The 20,386-nt window shown below is 42.5% G+C and overlaps 1 protein-coding gene across 1 annotated transcript in view; it reads left to right on the top strand.

Moving 5' to 3' along the window:
• The first annotated feature begins 3,891 nt into the window (after positions 1–3,891).
• The window catches only part of shq1 (SHQ1, H/ACA ribonucleoprotein assembly factor), a 42,803-nt gene continuing 26,308 nt past the window's right edge, over positions 3,892–20,386 (top strand). The window contains exons 1-9 of the mRNA XM_064968890.1: positions 3,892–3,978; positions 6,926–7,105; positions 7,418–7,482; positions 9,135–9,257; positions 10,255–10,418; positions 10,654–10,766; positions 10,890–10,987; positions 18,995–19,152; positions 20,299–20,352. Of these exons, the coding sequence (XP_064824962.1) occupies positions 6,963–7,105; positions 7,418–7,482; positions 9,135–9,257; positions 10,255–10,418; positions 10,654–10,766; positions 10,890–10,987; positions 18,995–19,152; positions 20,299–20,352 (918 nt within the window). The 5' untranslated portion in view covers positions 3,892–3,978; positions 6,926–6,962. The remainder of the gene's footprint in view (positions 3,979–6,925; positions 7,106–7,417; positions 7,483–9,134; positions 9,258–10,254; positions 10,419–10,653; positions 10,767–10,889; positions 10,988–18,994; positions 19,153–20,298; positions 20,353–20,386) is intronic.

Below are 20,386 nucleotides of genomic sequence, written 5' to 3'. Positions count from 1 at the left end.
TCAAAGTTCTTGAAATGTTCCAGATTGACTGACCTTCATGTCTAAAAGTAATGGACTGTCGTTTCTCTTTGCTTATTTGAGCTGTTCTTGCCATAGTTCTGGGACACTGTAAAGTCCATGGAGAACAAGAGCACCTCCTCCCAGCTGCCCACTGCACTGAGGCTAGGTAACACGGTCACCACCGATAAATCCATGATTATCAAAAACTTCACATGCAGAGATCCTCCGTTCACCTACTCTGTGTCTCACAAAGACAAGGCGGTTGGAACCAAAAATCTCAAATTTGGACCCATCAGACCAAAGGACAGATTTCCACCGGTCTAATGTCCATTGCTTGTGTTTCTTGGCCCAAGAAAGTATCTTCTTCTAATTGGTGTCCTTTAGTAGTGGTTTCTTTGCAGCAATTCGACCATGAAGGCCTGATTCACGCAGTCTCCTCTGAACAGTTGATGTTGAGATGTGTCTGTTACTTGAACTCTGTGAAGCATTTATTTGTGCTGCAAGAAATTCCACAAATTATCTTTTAACAAGGCACACCTGTTAATTGAAATGCATTCCAGGTGACAACCTCATGAAGCTTGTTGAGAGAATGCCAAGAGGTTGCAAAGCTGTCATCAAGGCAAAGAGTGGCTATTTCGAAGAATCTCAAATATAAAATATATGTTGATTTGTTTAACACTTTTTTGGTTACTACATGATTCCATGTGTTATTTCATAGTTTTCATGTCTTCACTATTATTCTACAAAATATAGTACAAATAAAGAAAACCATTGAATGAGTAGGTGTGTCAACTTTTGACTGGTACTGTATATGTATATGAATAAATTACAAATGGCATTACACTTACAACATGTCTATAAGCACAGCATCAATGTAAACTTAAACATTCACCTCTTGGAGAGTGATAAACTAATTACTTGTATTGACAAAGGGTCAAGATTTATGGCACCCTCTCGCCCCAGCCTTGTGTGAGAGAGAATCTGCCAGGCTAAGACCTTATCAGATCTGCCCTGGCGCCACAGGGTCGTAAGTTACTCTGCGCATGATCAAGCTCCAAGAGCTGTCTGGGAGGACTCCAGAAACTCGCCCATAAAGGCCACTATGGAAACGCTGTGTTAGCATGTGCATGCAAAATACCATGTTAATCAATACAACAATTAAACCACTTCTGTAAAAAGTACTTGTGCAACCAATGCAATAATAGCACTTATGGCAGTATGGAATAAAATGACATATGATAAACAATATGCAAAGCAGTATTGGAAACTCTAACATTAAAGAATACTAACAGCGATACAGTAGAACATATGGCTGAAACTTATCAAAGTAAGATGAAGTAATTAGTGGTAATTACCTATTATTTTACAGCATGTAAAATCCCAAATAAATCCCCCCTGCAATTTACATTTTGATCCGCGCACAACATTCAGACATTCGCGTTTCTGTCGACAATAAAAAGTCCTCCGGAAAATGCGTCTTCTCCCCTCGGATGACGATAATACTCTGACCCGAGTCGGCTGGTGCAATGTCCAGATGCGCATTTCCAAGCTTTCTGATTAGTTGTGAATGGCAAGGCTATGATGGTTGAGGGTTAATTTATGTAGCCTGAGCAGCCAATCTAATGAGATTTAAGGGAAACTACAGGACAGGGACTTTGATGGGAAATTTGGTAAGGAGGAGAGGAGCAGGATGGCCTTTTTCTTGCAGGGGTACCTGGATACTACATGGTACAATTATAGCACTGTACAGGAAAAACGATTCTAGGTGCAGATGTAAAAGTAGAGTAAGGAATACTAAGTTAGGTCTGTAGAATCTAAATGTGGTGTCATTTCAAAGGGCTCTGAATAATATAGGATGTTGCTGGCCTTTTACTCTGCCCATTCCATTGGCCACAATGCGACTCAATATATATGGAATACATATTGGCTTATAGAGAAAAAACTATTCTGGGTGTCGCAGTAAAGGTATTGTAGGAAATACTCAGTAGGCTCTGTAAATTATATAAGGTGTCATTTCATGGGCCTCTGACTAATACTGAGTGTTGCTGGCAAACAGCTTAAAATGGGGTGCCTGGACACTATACAAAAAAATATAGCACTGTACAGGGAAAAGTATTATTTGTGCCAATGTAAAAGTGGAGTTAGGAATACGTAGTAGGGTCTGTAGAATGTAGACATGGTGTTATTTCATCAGTGGCTGAGGTCTATATGCCCAGCAGCACTTTCTACTCCACCCACTCCATTGGACCCAATGCAATACACTATAGGCCTATAAATTACGTATTGGCTAACTTCAAATGACCAGGTGATATCCATGGTAATGAAGACAATGACTGTATACACACTAAACTATCAACACTCAAAAAACAAACATAGAAGGCAAACCTTCTAGTCAAAACAAAAATCATATTTATTTACAATTTAAACGTAAATAATATCAACCAGGCAAAAGTCAACACAGTCACCAATTTTTTGAAAAATGTATCAGTTAAAATGCATGGGCAAACACCCTAGAATACATTCATTTATTACAGTACCTCATTTCATAAAATGTTTCTTAAAAAAAAAAAGAATGGTCGAACACACTTTATGATACATTAATTTGATGCAATCCCTTATCTAATAAATCCAGAGGGTGGCAGGTAGCCTGGCTGGTAGGAGCATTGGACCAGTAACCGGAAGGTTGCTGGATCGAATCTTGGAGTCAACAAGGACGACAGGTAAATCTCTGTCGTTCTGCTCTTGAGCACGACAGTTAACCCCCAACCACAACTGCTCCCTGGGCATTGATGATGTGATGTTGATTAAGGCAGCCCCCCGCACCTCTCTGATTCATTGGGGTATGTTAAATGAGAAAGACAAATTTCTGTTCAATGTGTTCAGTTGTGCAGCTGTCTAACCCCCCCCCCACACACACACACATTAAATTAGTGATCGATATCAGTTGCATTCTTTTATTTGATTTTACTGTATATCTGTTCATAGAAAATACATTGCAATTGTGTGAATGATCAATTTTCTGTGAAGTCCAGACATCTGCTTGCGGATTGCCCATTGGGACAGGTGTTTTTCGGTAGGTACAGTATAAACCTACCTAAACCGTTTTAATACAATTGAAGCCAATTGATGGCCCTTCACAATTGATGGCCCTTCAGCAGGCACCTTAGTTTGCTAAAAAGCCTGTTTTTGTTTTTTACCTGTAAGAAGGTCTGTGAGAGGGCTTTGTTTATGCAGGGATAGTGACACAGGCTTTTTAACAGAATAGTATAGGTTAACAGGAGGAATAAACCAATATCATTATATGCCTTGCTCATATCGATATCAAACGGTATTGATATCATATCAAATGATCGATAATGGCCCCCATAACTATGTGAAATAAATAACACATTTATAATTAAATATATTTCATTATTAAGCATATAACTTAATTTCATCAGTCTGCTCTATCATTCAAGCTTCAAGTCTAAACTTCTTTCAAGTGATTTCCTTACCAATAACTTGTGTAAAACATAGTCTTGCATGCCATTGTGGTGGCAGGTAGCCTGGTGGTTAGAGCATTAGGTCAGTATCTGAAAGATTGCTGGATCGAATCTCTGTGCTAACAAAGTAAAAATATGTCATTCTACAGACCCTACTCAGTATTCCCTACAATACTTTTACTAAAGCATCCAGAATATTTTTTGCTCTATAAGCCAATATGTGATTCACATTGTGGTCGTCAATGGAATATGAACAAATATTAATAATTGTTAATGTTTAGACAACTACCTTTCATCTATCAGGAATAAATACAGGTTATTGAAACGTTTCGACAATTACGTGGGGGACTTTAATTTTAAACGTTTTCGAAATTCCTTGACCCGGAAGTCCATTTTTTAGTGTTGCTGACGAGCCGCTGATGATGATGCCACGCTAAAGTGCTGTTCACATCACACAAGTTTGCCATGGTGATTTCTAATGAGACGAGTTCATAAGGTAATTTCGTGTTCTTTTAAATATTTGAGTTCACTGACTGTAAATTGTTAATGCATGTTAACTGCCTATATTGCTATCGTGTCAGTACTGTAGAAAGCTACAGGCTAACATCTTATCTGGCCAGACATTAAATTAGCCTGCCGTTAGCTTGCTAGCTAATTTATAACAGTATATTGGATAAATGTAGCTAGATAACTAGCTAAGCTACTCGGTTTTAAACACACTTACCTATATACTATTCAAAGTCGTATTTGACCATTCATTTGAAATGTTTAAGTGGGTGCTACTTAAACAGTTCAACGTGATCTTTTTAATACGTTAGGCTACTGACCGTGTGTCAGTGGCACGTGGAGGGTAAACAACACAGTACACTTTGCTACAAAACCAACCACAAGGTGGAGGAGTTTGCCACTTTTCCAACGTGGTCTTGTGGACTCAGGCGTTTTTGGCGCAGGTTTTTGTTCCAGCCCAGTACTGACTGTTAAAGAGGACCCTGCAGCTTATTTAGGAGGTTCTGGAGAAGCAGTTGAGACAAGTCAGTAGATCAGGTCCAAACTGGTCTGCCTGTGTAACCAGAGTGCTCCCTCTTTTACGCTGCTGCTTCTCTCTGGTTACAATCTATGCATAGGTGCTATAACTATACCTACATATTACCTCAATTAGCCGACTAACCGGTGACCCGCACATTGACTCTGTACCGGTACCACCTGTATATAGACTCGCTACTGTCATTCTACCTTTTAAAAATGTTTTTTTTTTCTACGTATCTATTGTTTACCTAATACCTATTTTTTTTTTCTTAAAATTGCACTGTTGGTTAGGGCTTGTAAGTAAGCATTTCATTGTATTCGGAGCACATGACAGACAAACGTTACTCTCAGAGCTATAAACTCTGTTACTTTGACAAGATGCTTTTTCTCCTGGACCTAGGACCATGGGCATCCTAAAACTACCTGCCCGGCCTAACCTGGCATAAACCACTAAATAAATTATTAATAAGCACTAATGCACATTTCGTATGTAAGACGTAATTTACATGAACGTTTCCAATAAACAATGAAAACACTGCCTAAAATGCAGAAATCTAGTACTTCTAGGCGCACAACCCGTGACTAAAGCTGTGAACTTAATGGAGCAGTGGTGAGTGCAGACAGATTGGCATTATGATGCGTACATAACATGTTGGAAACTGAAAGTCCTTCTTGTAAACTGGGAGCAATGAGTTGTGTACATTCACATGCTTTGAATTTGTTGAGAATGCTGATTGGCAATTTTTTTTATTTTACCTTTATTTTACCTTTATTTAACTAAGCAAGTCAGTTAAGAACAAATTCTTATTTTCAATGACGACCTAGGAACAGTGGGTTAACTGCCTGTTCAGGGGCAGAACGACAGATTTGTACCTTGTCATCTTGGGGGTTTGAACTTTCAACCTTCCGGTTACTAGCTGTGTCAACCATCTAACAGTAGAGCTTTCATGCTGGTAAACAAATAGTAGGGTTCTTAAACCAAATTAAGAGGTTAAAAAAACTTTTTTAACTGCAGAAATTGCTAATATTGAGGTAATTTCCTTAGTATGTGACATTAGAGTTCAGCATGTGGGAGAACTTGTATCTCAGAGATGATAGCTTAGTGACTGTAGATGAGCTTCACACTAGTAATTACCAGTGGATTTTTCCCTGTCATATTCTGGTACTAGATGTTATGAATGCAGCATTCAATTTTTTTCATTTAATTTTATTATAATGATAACAAGACTCTGGTGTGTTTCTTTTACATGTAGTGAATCACAATTTTGGATGGGACTAGCGATAGCATAGTTAGGTCAGCAAACATATTAGCAACAAACTTTGTAGAAACAGAGTTCATGTGGGGAGAAATGGGGGGAAATGTCTGTCGGTTACATGACAATAGTTCTCAGGTACTTCACACACCTGGTGTGCGTTCAGTTCGCCTCAACATTTGCTACGTTGTGTGAATGTTTGCACTGAATGACACTTTTCCTCACAACGGGGCACACTGTTCTTCAACAGTCTGATGTACATTTGCTCTCGTTTTGTGGTGTTGAGATGTGTGGTCCTGATCAATATGGGTGTGACCAAACTCGTGCAACACACCATACGGTAATAATTAGAGGTCGACCGACTGATTTTTCAACATCAATACCGATTATTGGAGGACCAAAAAAAGCCGATACCGATTAATCAGATGGGTTTTTTTTGTATTTATTTATTTGTAATAATGACAATTACAACAATACTGAATGAACACTTTATTTTAACTTAGTACATCAATAAAATCAATTTATGATTGAGAAATTAATAGGCACTGCATTGATTATATGCAACGCAGGACAAGCTAGATAAACTAGTAATATCATCAACCACGTGTAGTTTGATTGTTTTTTATGAGACACGTTTAATGCTAGCTAGCAACTTACCATGGCTTCTTGCTGCACTTGCGTAGTCAGTCTGTCACGCATGCTCCTCGTGGAGTGCAATGTAATCGGCCACAATCGGTGTCCAAAAATGCCGATTACCGATTGTTATGAACTTGAAATCGGCCCTAATTAATTGGCCATTCCGATGAATCGGTTCACCTCTAGTAATAATCACACTCTGAGCCGCCAAAATCTTTTTTTTCAACTGGTCGTTCAGTACAGTACAGTTTCCGTTGGATTCAACGTTGAACACCGTTCTGTCATACTGAACGCATCCCTGATTTAATCAGGTTCATGGTAGTTGATTAGTTGGATGATCAGATCTGTTAGTGGCTGCTGGTACAGAAGTATCAACACCGTAACTTCCCAATTCTAGGAGTAAAGAAGAAATAAGTGGGCTCAGGAGAAGATCAGTTTGTCAAGCAGTGCTACTGCTAAATATTATAAAATGTGTATGATACCTTGTGGGCTAATCAAACTCCCCCACTCTTTCCACACCTCTCACAGACCCCTGTAGATCCTCACCTGCGGTGTTCTGTTCATCATGATTACTCCAGCGTTTGAGTTGAGCCAGGACCCAACTTTCCTAATCCTGACCATCCGTGTGCCCTACACGAGAACATCAGAGTTTGATCTCTACATCGATGGAGATGATTTCAAATTCTATGCCAAGCCTTACTTCCTCAGGTTAATTTGTGCTGCCATTATTGAAGTCACTTCATTCATGTTTTTTTTAAATTTATATATATGTATATGTGTGTGTGTGTGTGTGTGTGTGTATATATATATATATATGTATGTGTATATATATGTGTATATGTGTGTGTAATGAAATGTAAAAAAAAAAAACATGAATGAAGTGACTTCAATATATTTTAAAATATATATACATATGTAGTAATTAAATGCACACAGTTGCACCATGATATGCTGTAATTGGGTCAACAGGCTGATAGGCTACCTTCTTGTTTAGTTCTAACACTTGTATCTCTTATCAAGACTGACCTTACCTGGAAAGATAGTGGAGGATGGGAGGGAAAAGGCCACTTTCGACATTGATAAAGGTAATGTTTGGTATTTAAACTTTGTTCATGTTTTTATTGATAAGGAGTCATTCATTTGTCGTTTTGCCGTTGGCTCTTTGCATTTTAGAATGGATGCGTGTGGTTGAAAGATAATGCAGGCTTTCATATTCTGATGAAAACAGACCCCCTAATGCATTGTTGATAGTGCTTTATTGACCCGTTCATTGAAACGAAATGTGACCCTATCTTTGTCAGTGCTTGTGTCCTCTTGACCTCCCAGTAATCAAATCAGCATTACTGGTTGTTAGGCGGATCCTCTCACTAGACTCCACAGTGTGTGGTTAGTACTTCAGCTAGCCAGAGAGTAGCAGGACCCTGAGTGATGGGGCTGATGGCAGAGTCAGTGGGATTGATCCCTGGTGCCTCTTTAGCACTCACTACAGAGACGTCGACACAGACTTAATTACTGGTTATGCTGTTAGATATGGAGGGCCATTTGACCCGTCCGTGATGTAATGAGTGCCTCCTGCAGCCCTACTTTTATTTCTGCTCATTTCTAGTGACTTTTTTTGTTTTATTCATGTATTTATTCTATTTACCAACTCATTCTCATGCGGCTACGTTGATTCAAAGCAATTTATTTTCAGTTAGGAGTGGAATACTCGGATCATTCTTTTTAATGAATTTAATTTCCAATTATCCCTCTTGATTATGTTGGGTTGGTGAAGCGTTCGCTTTATGCACGCTGACACATCTTTGGCCCTCGGATCAGCGACGCCTGTTTGACATACTGTGTCTAAATAAGCCGCTAACTGCTGCTAATTTAGCTTCTCTAATGGGAGTCCCGGTTTATACTCTCAATTAGAAATTATTACGATGCATCTTTTTTTGGGCTGGGCAATATAGCCAAAATATCATATCACCATATTTGTCTCATGTACGGCGGTATTTGACACTATTTAATGCTTCTGAATAATACAAGTTAGAAATTTTGTTTTATTAGTAGTGCATCACCCTTGAATGGCAACATACATTTTATGGGCTTTCTCCATTCTGATTTGTTTTATACACATTCAAGTAGTACCATTTGGATAAATTTGTATGTTTATCCAGCACTGTGTCAACATATCATTATTGACGGTATTGTAAAAATCCATATACCAGTTTTTGCGTTATATCAGCCAGCCCTACTGCCTTTGGACTCTCCAAGGCAGCCAGCCTCCTCTTAAGGGGCTCAGAGCCAAGGCAATTAGCCAACTAGCATAAAGCGTTTTTAAGTTAAATACTCCAACAAAGCGTTGAAAGTTTTATGAGGTCTTTAAAAGGGATTAAGACTAGGAAATTATCTCCTTGGCTAGAGGTGGAATGGTCATATATTTTATAGGTTTTGTCGTCTTTCTCTTTTAATTGCTGTTTTGAGAGAAGTAAACCTCTGCTTTTGACTGAATACGTGTCTGCAGAGACAGTCATGCATTCATTGTTCTACATGTGACGAGCCATGTCATCTTGATGAAAAATGTCCAGGACTGTTTAAAGGCAGACAATGCTATCCGATTTGCTTCCACATTGTCTACGCCTCTACTCTTTGTACAGCTACACATTCAGTTGTTGCGTTTCTCAAACCGCAGATCTCTGCCGCAGCGCTGCCAATTGTTTCACCTGCTCCCTGATGTTCTCTCTGTGTGTCCCAGGTCTTTTTACCCTGCACGTCCCCAAGGAGACAGCAGGGGAACACTTTGAAGGGCTCCAGATGCTGACCAGTCTCCTGGCTCCCAAAGGCTCCCGCTCAGCCAAGCCTCTGGTGGAAGACATGGGTATATACTGAAGTGCCATAACATTTACATTGTAGTCATTTAGCAGATGCTCTTATCCAAAGCAACTTGCAATTAGTGCATTCATCTTAAGATGCCTAGGTGAGACAACCACATATCACAGTCGTAGCGAGTACATTTTCCCTTAAAGTAGATGCCATCAAAGTCGTTGCTCGTAGGAAAATATGTGTGTGTGTGTGTGTGTGGACACTTGCTTGTCTTACATCTCATTCCAAAATCATTATATGGAGTTGGTGTCCCTTTTGCTGCTATAACAGCCTCCAATCTTCTGGGAATGCTAGATGTTGGAACATGGCTGCGGGGACTTGCTTCCATTTAGCCACAAGCATTCGTGAGGTTGGGCACTGTTGATGGGCGATTAGGCCTGGCTCGCAGTCAGCGTTCCAATTCATCCCAAATGTAATCGTTTGTGCTCTACGCAGGCCAGTGAAGTTCTTCCACACCGTTTTCGACAAACCATTTCTGTATGGACCTCGCTTTGTGCATGGGGGCATTGTCAAGCTGAAACAGGAAAGGGCCTTCCCCAAACTGTTGGCACAAAGTTGGAAGCAAAGAATCATCTAGAATGTCATTGTATGCTGTAGCGTTAATATTTCCAGGTCCAAGCCCAAACCATGAAAAACAGCAAGAGAACATTATTCCTCCACCACCAAACTTTTTAGTTGGCACTATGCGTTGGGGCAGGTAGCGTTCTCCTGGTACCTGCCAAATCCAGATTAGTCCGTTGGACTGCCAGATGTGAAGCTTGATTCATCACTCCAGAGAAGGCGTTTCCACTGCTCCAGAGTCTAGTATATTGCTGGAAGACATATTGATGTTCATGTTAAGCTCAAATATATGTCTCGTAAACGAAACCACTGAAGTAAGGTCTGAGAACAGAAAAACCCCCACTGGATTTAGTCATCGATGATGTTGTAATACGATTTGGCTGAATGGTTTTGTTTCTCATTAAGACATTGATGCTTGCTTTACATTACAGGAGCGTGCAGTGGTATTATGGACGGTGAGGAAGAGGATGACGAAGAGGAGTTTGACTGGCAGGTTGAGCAGGAGGTGTACATGGACACCTCAGAGGAGCAGCTGAAGGAACTGCAGAAGTATGGCTTTGGGAGTCAGAGGTCCGGAGTGTTCACTCGACTGCAGGTAAGGTCATTCATTGGCTTTGGCAGTACTGCACAGAGTCACACTGCTTCTTGAAGACGGTTCCTAGAAATTAGTAGTGGAATGGTATCCTTTGAAAGCATTGCTAGGTTTTATAATGCGATTGGTATCGTTCCCGTAAGTAGGGCCAGGAGTTCTTCCTGACCATATGACCTGACCAGGAAAACATAACATCAAGTAGAGCATGTGAAGATCTAATGGAGTATTGTCCAATCAGGAGGAGCTGAGTGATGTCATCGACATCCAAAACCCAGATAGAACCACAGTGTCAGAGAGGAGAAGGAAACGACTGGACGCTGAGACGTCCATATTCTGCCCTGACCATTACCTGTGAGTTATCCAAAGAATAGTACCCACTAATTAAATCATTGTTCAATATTAACAAATGTACAGATGTCACAGATGTATTGTGTGCTATCACTTTCATTGTTATGACACTGTTTGTGTCTGTAGTGCTGACTTGTTTGAGGACGAGGAGATCCAGGGTCTGCTGAAGTTCCGCCCTTGGTGGTCTGATCTGTGCCCAGACTCCATCCGGCAGGGAGAGGCAGGTGAGCTGGAGTCCTCCCTATCTATCCCATCACTACCACACATGAAGGGATTGTTCATCTTCAAATCATGTACTAAAATTTGATATTAAGTTGCTCTTATGTCTGTTGAATGATGCTGTATTTCATGTAGTAGCATTGTATTACAGAATAATGATAACCTGTAGTTTTAAGCTCAGATCACACAAAGAGCAGTAAGAGATTTCCACCAGCAGGTGGTGTATAAATACTGACAACAAAAAATGAACTTAACTTTGGTGTCAAACAAGTGACCCCCCCCCCCCCCCAGAAAACCCCATTTGTGTTAATATATAAATAATTACTGTTTTAATGTGTGTGTATATATATCCAGTATTGTTGAATTGTTTTGTGGAGTGCTGTCAGTTGTGCGTTTGTGGCGTGGAGTTAGTTTAACATTTCACTGGATTGAGTTTGACATTAAGCCTACAGTGTTAGTTTTGTAATGGTCATTAAAGAACATATTCAGTCTAGATGATTTCTTCGGGCTTTCCTTAAAATGCAGAATTGAACCCAATTTCCCTTTTCTCCAAGCCACCCCCCCATCCAGACTTGTATCGCCATTACCTCACTCTCCCTCAAATCCTATTTCTTTTCTTTATCTCTCATCAATCCATGACATAAGAGATCAACGAGTCATTTAAAAGGTGTGATCCACGGCTGGCTGGGCTCTACAGGTTTGTTTTCCTCTCTTTCTCAGATGAGAGCGATAAGGGCTTATGGAACAATTCAATTGTGCCATCCAGCTCTCCTAACAGCCTGCTAATTCCTCTGCTCCCACCGCATCAACGAACACATGGCTCGTAGCCACAGCTTATGTTAGTACAGGATGTCGTACTGTACGCTCAGGAAAGGATTTAGATGAAACATTATCACAGGAGGATATGCTGGGTTGACAGTGCCAGGAACGCCATCTCTGTCCTAGCACAGGAGAGATCGCACACTGCCGAACAGCCATCAGTCAATACTGCGCGGCACTCATACACGGCCCATTAGCCGTAGGCAGGAGGAATCCAGCATGAAGTTTTCCTGCAACTCTGTGAACTCCCTTTTCTCATTCGGTATTCTGAGTATTTGGCCAGAGCCCCGGCGCAGATAAAGGGGACAAATTTAAACTAATGACTTAACTGACAGCTGGATGCACGTTAGCCTTCCCCTGCCCGCCGGAAGAGTATTGGTCAGCAAATGTAGCCGTTAGTAGTAAAATCTTGATAGCATGCTTATGATTTTAACACATTTTATATATGTACCATCAAAAGTTTGGACACAACCATTGAAAGAGTAGGTTTAATTTACTGTTACTGTTTTCTACATTGTAGAATAATAGTGAAGACATCAACTATGAAATAACACATATGGAATCATGCAGTAACCAAAAAAGTGTTTTAAAAATCGATTAAAAAAAATGTATATTTGAGATTTGTCGAAGTAGCCACCCCTTGCCTTGATGACCGTTTTGCACACTCTTGGCATTCTCTCAACCAGCTTCATGAGGTAGTCACCTGGAATGCATTTGAATTAACAGGTGTGCCTTGTTAAAAGTTAATTTGTGGAATTTCTTTCCTTAATGCATTTGAGCCAATCAGTTATGTTGTGACAAGGTCGGGCTGGTATACAGAAGATAGCCCTATTTGGTAAAAGACCATTTCCATATTATTATTATTATTATTATTATTTTTTCACCTTTATTTAACCAGGTAGGCTAGTTGAGAACAAGTTCTCATTTGCAACTGCGACCTGGCCAAGATAAAGCATAGCAGTGTGAACAGACAACACAGAGTTACACATGGAGTAAACAATTAACAAGTCAATAACACAGTAGAAAGAAAAGAGAGTCTATATACATTGTGTGCAAAAGGCATGAGGAGGTAGGCGAATAATTACAATTTTGCAGATTAACACTGGAGTGATAAATGATCAGATGGTCATGTACAGGTAGAGATATTGGTGTGCAAAAGAGCAGAAAAGTAAATAAATAAAAACAGTATGGGGATGAGGTAGGTAAAATTGGGTGGGCTATGTACCGATAGACTATGTACAGCTGCAGCGATCGGTTAGCTGCTCAGATAGCACATGTTTGAAGTTGGTGAGGGAGATAAAAGTCTCCAACTTCAGCGATTTTTGCAATTCGTTCCAGTCACAGGCAGCAGAGAACTGGAACGAAAGGCGGCCAAATGAGGTGTTGGCTTTGGGGATGATCCGTGAGATACACCTGCTGGAGCGCATGCTTCGGGTGGGTGTTGCCATCGTGGCCAGTGAACTGAGATAAGGCGGAGCTTTACCGAGCATGGACTTGTAGATGACCTGGAGCCAGTGGGACTGGCGACGAATATGTAGCGAGGGCCGACTAGAGCATACAGGTCGCAGTGGTGGGTGGTATAGGGTGCTTTAGTAACAAAACGGATGGCACTGTGATAAACTGCATCCAGTTTGATGAGTAGAGTTATGGAAGCTATTATGTAGTTGACTTTGCTGATGTCGAGGATCGGTAGGATAGTCAGTTTTCCTAGGGTAAGTTTGGCGGCATGAGTGGAGGCTTTTTGCGGAATAGAAAGCCGACTCTAGATTTGATTTTAGATTGGAGATGTTTGATATGAGTCTGGAAGGAGAGTTTACAGTCTAGCCAGACACCTAGGTACTTATAGATGTCCACATATTCTAGGTCGGAACCATCCAGGGTGGTGATGCTAGTCGGGCGTGCGGGTGCAGGCAGCGAATGGTTGAAAAGCATGCATTTGGTTTTACTAGCGTTTTAAGAGCAGTTGGAGGCCACGGAAGGAGTGTTGTATGGCATTGAAGCTCGTTTGGAGGTTAGATAGCACAGTGTCCAAGGATGGGCCGGAAGTATACAGAATGGTGTCGTCTGCATAGAGGTGGATCAGGGAATCGCCCGCAGCAAGAGCAACCTCATTGATATATACAGAGAAAAGTGTCGGCCCGAGAATTGAACCCTGTGGCGCCCCCATAGAGACTGCCAGAGGACCGGACAACATGCCCTCTGATTTGACACACTGCTCTGTCTGCAAAGTAGTTGGTGAACCAGGCAAGGCAGTCATTAGAAAAACCGAGGCTACTGAGTCTGCCGATAAGAATATGGTGATTGACAGTCGAAAGCCTTGGCCAGGTCGATGAAGACGGCTGCACAGTACTGTCTTTTCCTGATGGCGGTTATGATATCGTTTAGTACCTTGAGTGTGGCTGAGGTGCACCGGTGACCGGCTCGGAAACCAGATTGCACAGCGGAGAAGGTACGGTGGGATTCGAGATGGTCAGTGACCTGTTTGTTGACTTGGCTTTCGAAGACCTTAGATAGGCAGGGCAGGATGGATTCTGTAACAGTTTGGGTCCAGGGTGCCTCCCCCTTTGAAGAGGGGGACGACTGCGGCAGCTTTCCAATCCTTGGGGATCTCAGACGATATGAGAGGTTGAACAGGCTGGTAATAGGGGTTGCGACAATGCAACGGATAGTTTCAGAAATAGAGGGTCCAGATTGTCACGCCCAGCTGATTTGTACGGGTCCAGGTTTTGCAGCTCTTTCAGAACATCTGCTATCTGGATTTGGGTAAAGGAGAACCTGGAGAGGCTTGGGCGAGTAGCTGCGAGGGAGGGGGGGCTGTTGGCCGAGGTTGGAGTAACCAGGAGGAAGGCATGGCCAGCCGTTGAGAAATGGTTGTTGAAGTTTTCGATAATCATGGATTTATCGGTGGTGACCGTGTTACCGAGCCTCAGTGCAGTGGGCAGCTGGGAGGAGGTGCCCTTGTTCTCCATGGACTTTACAGTGTCCCAGAACTATGGCAAGAACGGCTCATATAAGCAAAGAGAAACGACAGTCCATTATTTTTAGACATGTAGGTCAGTCAATCTGGAACATTTCAAGAACTTTGATCGTTTCTTCAGGTGCAGTCGCAAAATCCAACAAGCGATATGATGAAACAGGCTCTCATGAGGACCGCCACGGGAAAGGAAGACTCAGAGTTACCTTTACTGCAGAGGATATGTTAATTGGAGTTACCAGCCTCAGATATTGCAGCCCATATAAATGCTTCACGGAGTTCAAGTAACAGACACATCTCAACATCAACTGTTCAGAGGAGACTGTGTGAATCAGGCCTTTATGGTCGGATTGCTGCAAAGAAACCACTACTAAAGGACACCAATTAGAAGAAGAGACTTGCTTGGGCCAAGAAACACGAGCAATGGACATTAGACCGGTGGAAATCTGTCCTTTGGTCTGATGGGTCCAAATTTGACATTTTTGGTTTCAACCGCAGTGTCTTTGGGAGACGCAGAGTAGGTGAACGGATGATCTCTGCGTGTGTAGTTCCCACTGTGAAGCCTGGAGGAGGAGGTGTGATGGTGCGGGGGTGCTTTGCTGGTGACACTGTCAGTGATTTATTTAGAATTCAAGGCACACTTAACCAGCATGGCTACCACAGAATTCTGCAGCGATACACCATCCCATCTGGTTTGCACTTAGGGGGGGGAGTTATCATTTGTTTTTCATCAGGACAATGACCCAAAACACACCTCCAGCTGTGTAAGGGCTATTTGACCAAGAAGGAGAGGGATGGAGTGCTGCATCAGATGACCTGGTCTCCACAATCACACGACCTCAATCCAAATTGAGATGGTTTGGGATGAGTTGGAACGCAGAGTAAAGGAAAAGCAGTCAAGTGCTCAGCATATGTGGTAACTCCTTCAAGACTGTTGGAAAAGCACTCCTCATGAAGCTGGTTGAGAGAATGCTACGAGTGTGTAAAGCTGTCATCAAGGCAAGCGGTGGCTACTTTGAAGAATCTGAAATATAACATTTTTATTTAATACTTTTGGTTACTACATGATTCCATACGTGTTATTTAATAGTTTTGTACAATGTGGAAAACAGTCCAAATTAAGAACCTTTTTGAATGAGTCGGTGTGTCCAAACGTTTGACTAGTACTGTATATAATGTGTGGGAGCAAATTTCTTAAGCTTCCCTATTTTGGCCTCTTTCTGTTTTTTTTCTCCTTCCCTTGCCTCCCATAAGACAGAGATATACAGTATATGTCAGCTGACAGATGGGTGTAGACACTAGTGGTAATTAAGTCGAAACCTCACCCTGGACCTTTGTGCCCCCTCTGTGTTCCCCGGGTCGAGGCCAGAGCACTGACAAGGCCACAAGCTGTCCACTGGGTCCACATGAACTGAGTGGGCGGTGTTAATCCAACATGACAGCCCGTTCTCTGCCTGCGGCTCTTCTTATGGCTGGTTTGACCTGCCAGCGGCAGTCTGATTCATCACTACATTCATTGCATTGACTCGCAGGTTCTTTAACGTCAGAAAATGTCAATCTTAAACAGTTGCGCTTTAGTATTGAGTGTTGACGACCTTGTTCTGTACTACCAAGGTTATACGTCAGAAGCCTCTGAGTGAAGTAGAGTTGTAGGTAATTTCCAGCCTCGTGCACGTTGAGCAGAGGTATATTTGCTCCATGTCACTGGTGCCATCTGTACCTGGGGTAGGGCCATACAATGGGGGCAGACTGCTCAGAAGACTGGAGGAACTAAGTGACAAATGAATCTCCATTCATCTGACCCCCCCCCCCCACACACACACACACACTCGATTGGCTAGGATCAAAGCTGAGATCAGTGAGTGCCTTTCAGATTGTCCCATTAGATCTTCTAATCTCATCCAGATGTCTCTTGGATGAATGGAGTGCTGCGGCTGCATTATGCAGGCCCAGTTAGCTTGTTATTGGCAGTAATCCCATGTTCATCCTGTTTTAAAATGTATTTTTAGATCCATTACGTGTGGACAAAAACAGGAGTTACAGCAACTGATGCTCTCGCTAGATGTCACTGAATGGCAGCGCTTGTATACACTTTTTGGAACATCTTGATGAGTGCTGGACTGCTGTTCTAATAAATAAACAAAGGAACCTGTTTGCCAGCAGCCCTATCACTTTTCCCTGATCCCCAATGCAAATAGTCTGGGTAGTCATTTGATTAGCTGTTCAGGAGTCTTATGGCTTTGGGGGTAGAAGCTGTTAAGAAACCTTTTGGACTTAGACTAGACCTGGCGCTCCGGAACTGCTTGCCGTGAGACGATGGTGGCTGGAGTCTTTGACAATGTTTAGGGCCTTCCTCTGACACCATCTGGTATAGAGGTCCAGGATCGCAGGAAGCTTGACCCCAGTGATGTACTGGACCTACAAGATTTCGGAATATTGCTGCAGGGAATTGCTTCCATTCAGCCACGAGCATTAGTGAGGTCGGGCACTGATTTTGAGTGATTAGGCCTGGCTCTCAGTCGACGTTCCAATTCATCCCAAAAGGTGTTCCCAAAGATGTTCGACGGGATTGAGGTCAAGGCTCTGTGCAGGCCAGTCAAGTTCTTCCACACCGACCTCGACAAACCATTTCTGTATGAACCTCTCTTTGCACGGGGGCATTGTCATGTTGAAAAAGGACAGGGCCTTCCCCAAACTGTTGCTGCCAAGTTGGAAGCACAGACTCGTCTAGAATGTCACTGTATGCTGTAGCATTAATATTTCCCTTCACTGGAACTAATGGTCCAACCCCGAACCATGAAAAACAGCCCCAGACCATTATTCCTCCACCACCAAACTTTACAGTTGGCACTACTGTATGCCTTATGTGTGTTCTCCTGGCATCCGCCAAACCCAGATTCATCCGTCGGCTTGTCAGATGGTGAAGCGTGATTCATCACTGCTCCAGACTCCAATGGCGGCGAGCTTTCTACCACTCCAGCCGGCGCTTGGCATCGCGCATGGTGATCTGAGGCTTGTGTGCAACTGCTCAACCATGGTAGTTTTAACTGAGGACAGATGATTTTTACGCGCTTCAGCATGAACTGACTTGTTGGAAAGGTGGCATGCTATGAGGGTGCCACGTAAGGGCATTCTACTGCCAATGTTTGTTTATGGAGATTGCATGGCTGTGTGCTCAATTTTATACATGTTGAAATAGGTGAATCCACTAATTTGAAGGGGTGTCCACACACCTTTTCATATATAGTGTATGTCTGCTGCAGAGGGACAAAGGGGAGCCATGAGAACACGTTTTGATCTGTTTCTGGAGAACAAATTGGTTCCCTATTTACAAAGATGGAGAACAAGCTATAATGGGAGAACAAGCTATAATGGAAAAATACTGGAGTTTTTGTGCAAGTATAGCCAACTAGCACAAAAAGATTCTTGCGACATTTTCAAAACAATACGATATCTTTAAAAATAATATCCCGCTATGTAACAAACTCCCCCCTTCTCAATAGTCTGTGTGTGTTTCCTACACTCGGCAGACTGCTGGATGTAGGCCAGTGGGGCGCTGAGTTTCTCCCCAGCGTCCTGGCTGATCTCCTGGGGAGGTGCGGTAAGGGGGAGGTGTGCGTGTGTGCTCCGCTTGGCCAGGCTGGGCTGCTGCAGCTGCACTGGCAAGGGAATCGGGGTACCGTCTGCAGGGATCTAAGCCCTGATGTAATGGAGCAGGAATCCAGTTCCCAGCAGAGCCAAGAGGATCATTTGAAACTGCTGCTGTAGTGTGTGCACGCACAGTCAAGCCCACACACTCAGGGGCTCAGTATAGGGGCTGTCCTCGATAGGCAAAGGGAAGGATTGCTTTCAGCTGTTCCATTTGCTGCAGAGAAAGTGCTGACTTGGAGTCTGTTCTTGCAGACCTTTTAGCTTTGTTTTCAGCACTGTGCAATGTTCATGAAACTTTACCAATTGAGTTTGGGTGGAGGGTATCTTGATCAGTAACTGAGGAAGAAACTCAGGGACTTTTGATTCTTTCCAAAAGAACTGATAACCTAGTGTTTTCCTCACACAATTCAAGCCGTGGGCCATCTCTGCAACATAATAGAAATGATGGATCCCTCTTTTGCTTCATAGTAGAATATGTGCATGAACTGTTAGAAATGAATGTGTTTACAGGCATGATTAGGCCCATGTAGAAACCCAGTGAGTCTAAGGGTGGATTGTTGTTTTTCAGCGGTGTCCTTCACTGATGATGAGAAGGAGCAGCTAAGAAAGTTTACCAACCGTTCCTACATCCTGGACAAGAAGTCCCGTTTCCAGGTGTGGCTCAGCCTGGTGGACATCATCCTGGCATACTGCTACGAATTGCGCACTACAGAGGGAGAGCACAACGTGAGTTAGCGACCGTCAGTTAGCCTCTACATCTCCCTCCAGGTCAAAGCTTTAACATGGACTTCCACTAAGTTCCTACAGGGATCTTGAGGTTTTTTTTTATGTTGTCTTACTGTCACTAAACCGTAATACATGGAACTCAGTCTGTTGTTGCACTGCTGGAATAGATGTTGAAGTGATAATGCCCAAGAAGCTGGTGTTTTGGAGGATGCATTGGCATGAGTGTTGTTCCCAAACCGTGCCAGTATATCCTCCAAACAATTCCTTTGAGGACATAATCACTTTTACACAACCGTTTACCAACATATTCAAATAATGACAGACATGCTTTTATATAAAAAAAATGTTTTTTTTAAATGAATTAATTCATACTATTTCATCCTTCCGCGAGATGTAGTCCCGGCACAAATCTATGGTGCTACCCATGCTGCCTATCGGTTAGGTTGCCAGAGACGCGACCCAGTCTTAGTCTTTTTGTTCTATATCTATGGGCTCGACCCAGTTACTCGTTCTAAAATAGATTATAGACTGGGTCGTTTGAACCCTGAATATCAGATTGTAAACCACAGCTATGACAAAAAAAATTACATTTTTACTGCTCTAATTACGTTGGTAACCAGTTAATAATAGCATTCAAACACCTCGGGTTTGTGGTGTGTGTAGCCAATATACCACGGCTAAGGGCTGTATCCAGGCACTCCACGTCACGCCGTGGTATATTGGCCATATACTACACCTCCTTGTGCCCTATTGCTTAAATTAAGGTCTACAATGGGAGATGGTGAGGTTAGACATGGTCACACATTCATGTGTTTATATACATCATTGGGTCAGATCCGGAGCTGGAGTTCTTAGTACTGCCGTAAACACATACTTTAGACAGCAACCTGTGAAGTCATCTGTGAACGTTCTATGAACATCTGGGGTGTTACGGCCTTATACACCTTAGAGCCAGGAGCAGGCTGCTTTTCCAGAGAACGTGTTGTAAGGTATCTGTAATGGACGCTAGGGATGGAATGTTAAAGAGAGTGTGGCCTGAGTTTGCCTGTTATTGGTATCATTGCTTTCTCATGTGTTGTAGGCCCACCTTGATTCTCTAAAGCGCGTGTAGAAGTTGACCTCTGTCCTCTCGTTATATGACTGCAGGTTGAATCACCGTGGACCATCAGAAAACTAAGTGGGACTCTCTGCTGGCTTGAGGTAAGTAATGGGAAGGCAGTCCCTTATTTAAGTC

This window comes from Oncorhynchus masou, chromosome 6 (assembly GCF_036934945.1).
Source record: "Oncorhynchus masou masou isolate Uvic2021 chromosome 6, UVic_Omas_1.1, whole genome shotgun sequence".
NCBI classification, from domain to species: Eukaryota; Metazoa; Chordata; class Actinopteri; order Salmoniformes; family Salmonidae; genus Oncorhynchus; species Oncorhynchus masou.
The sequence above is the reverse complement of the archived record's forward strand: the minus strand, read 5'-3'. Positions and strand labels throughout refer to the sequence as shown.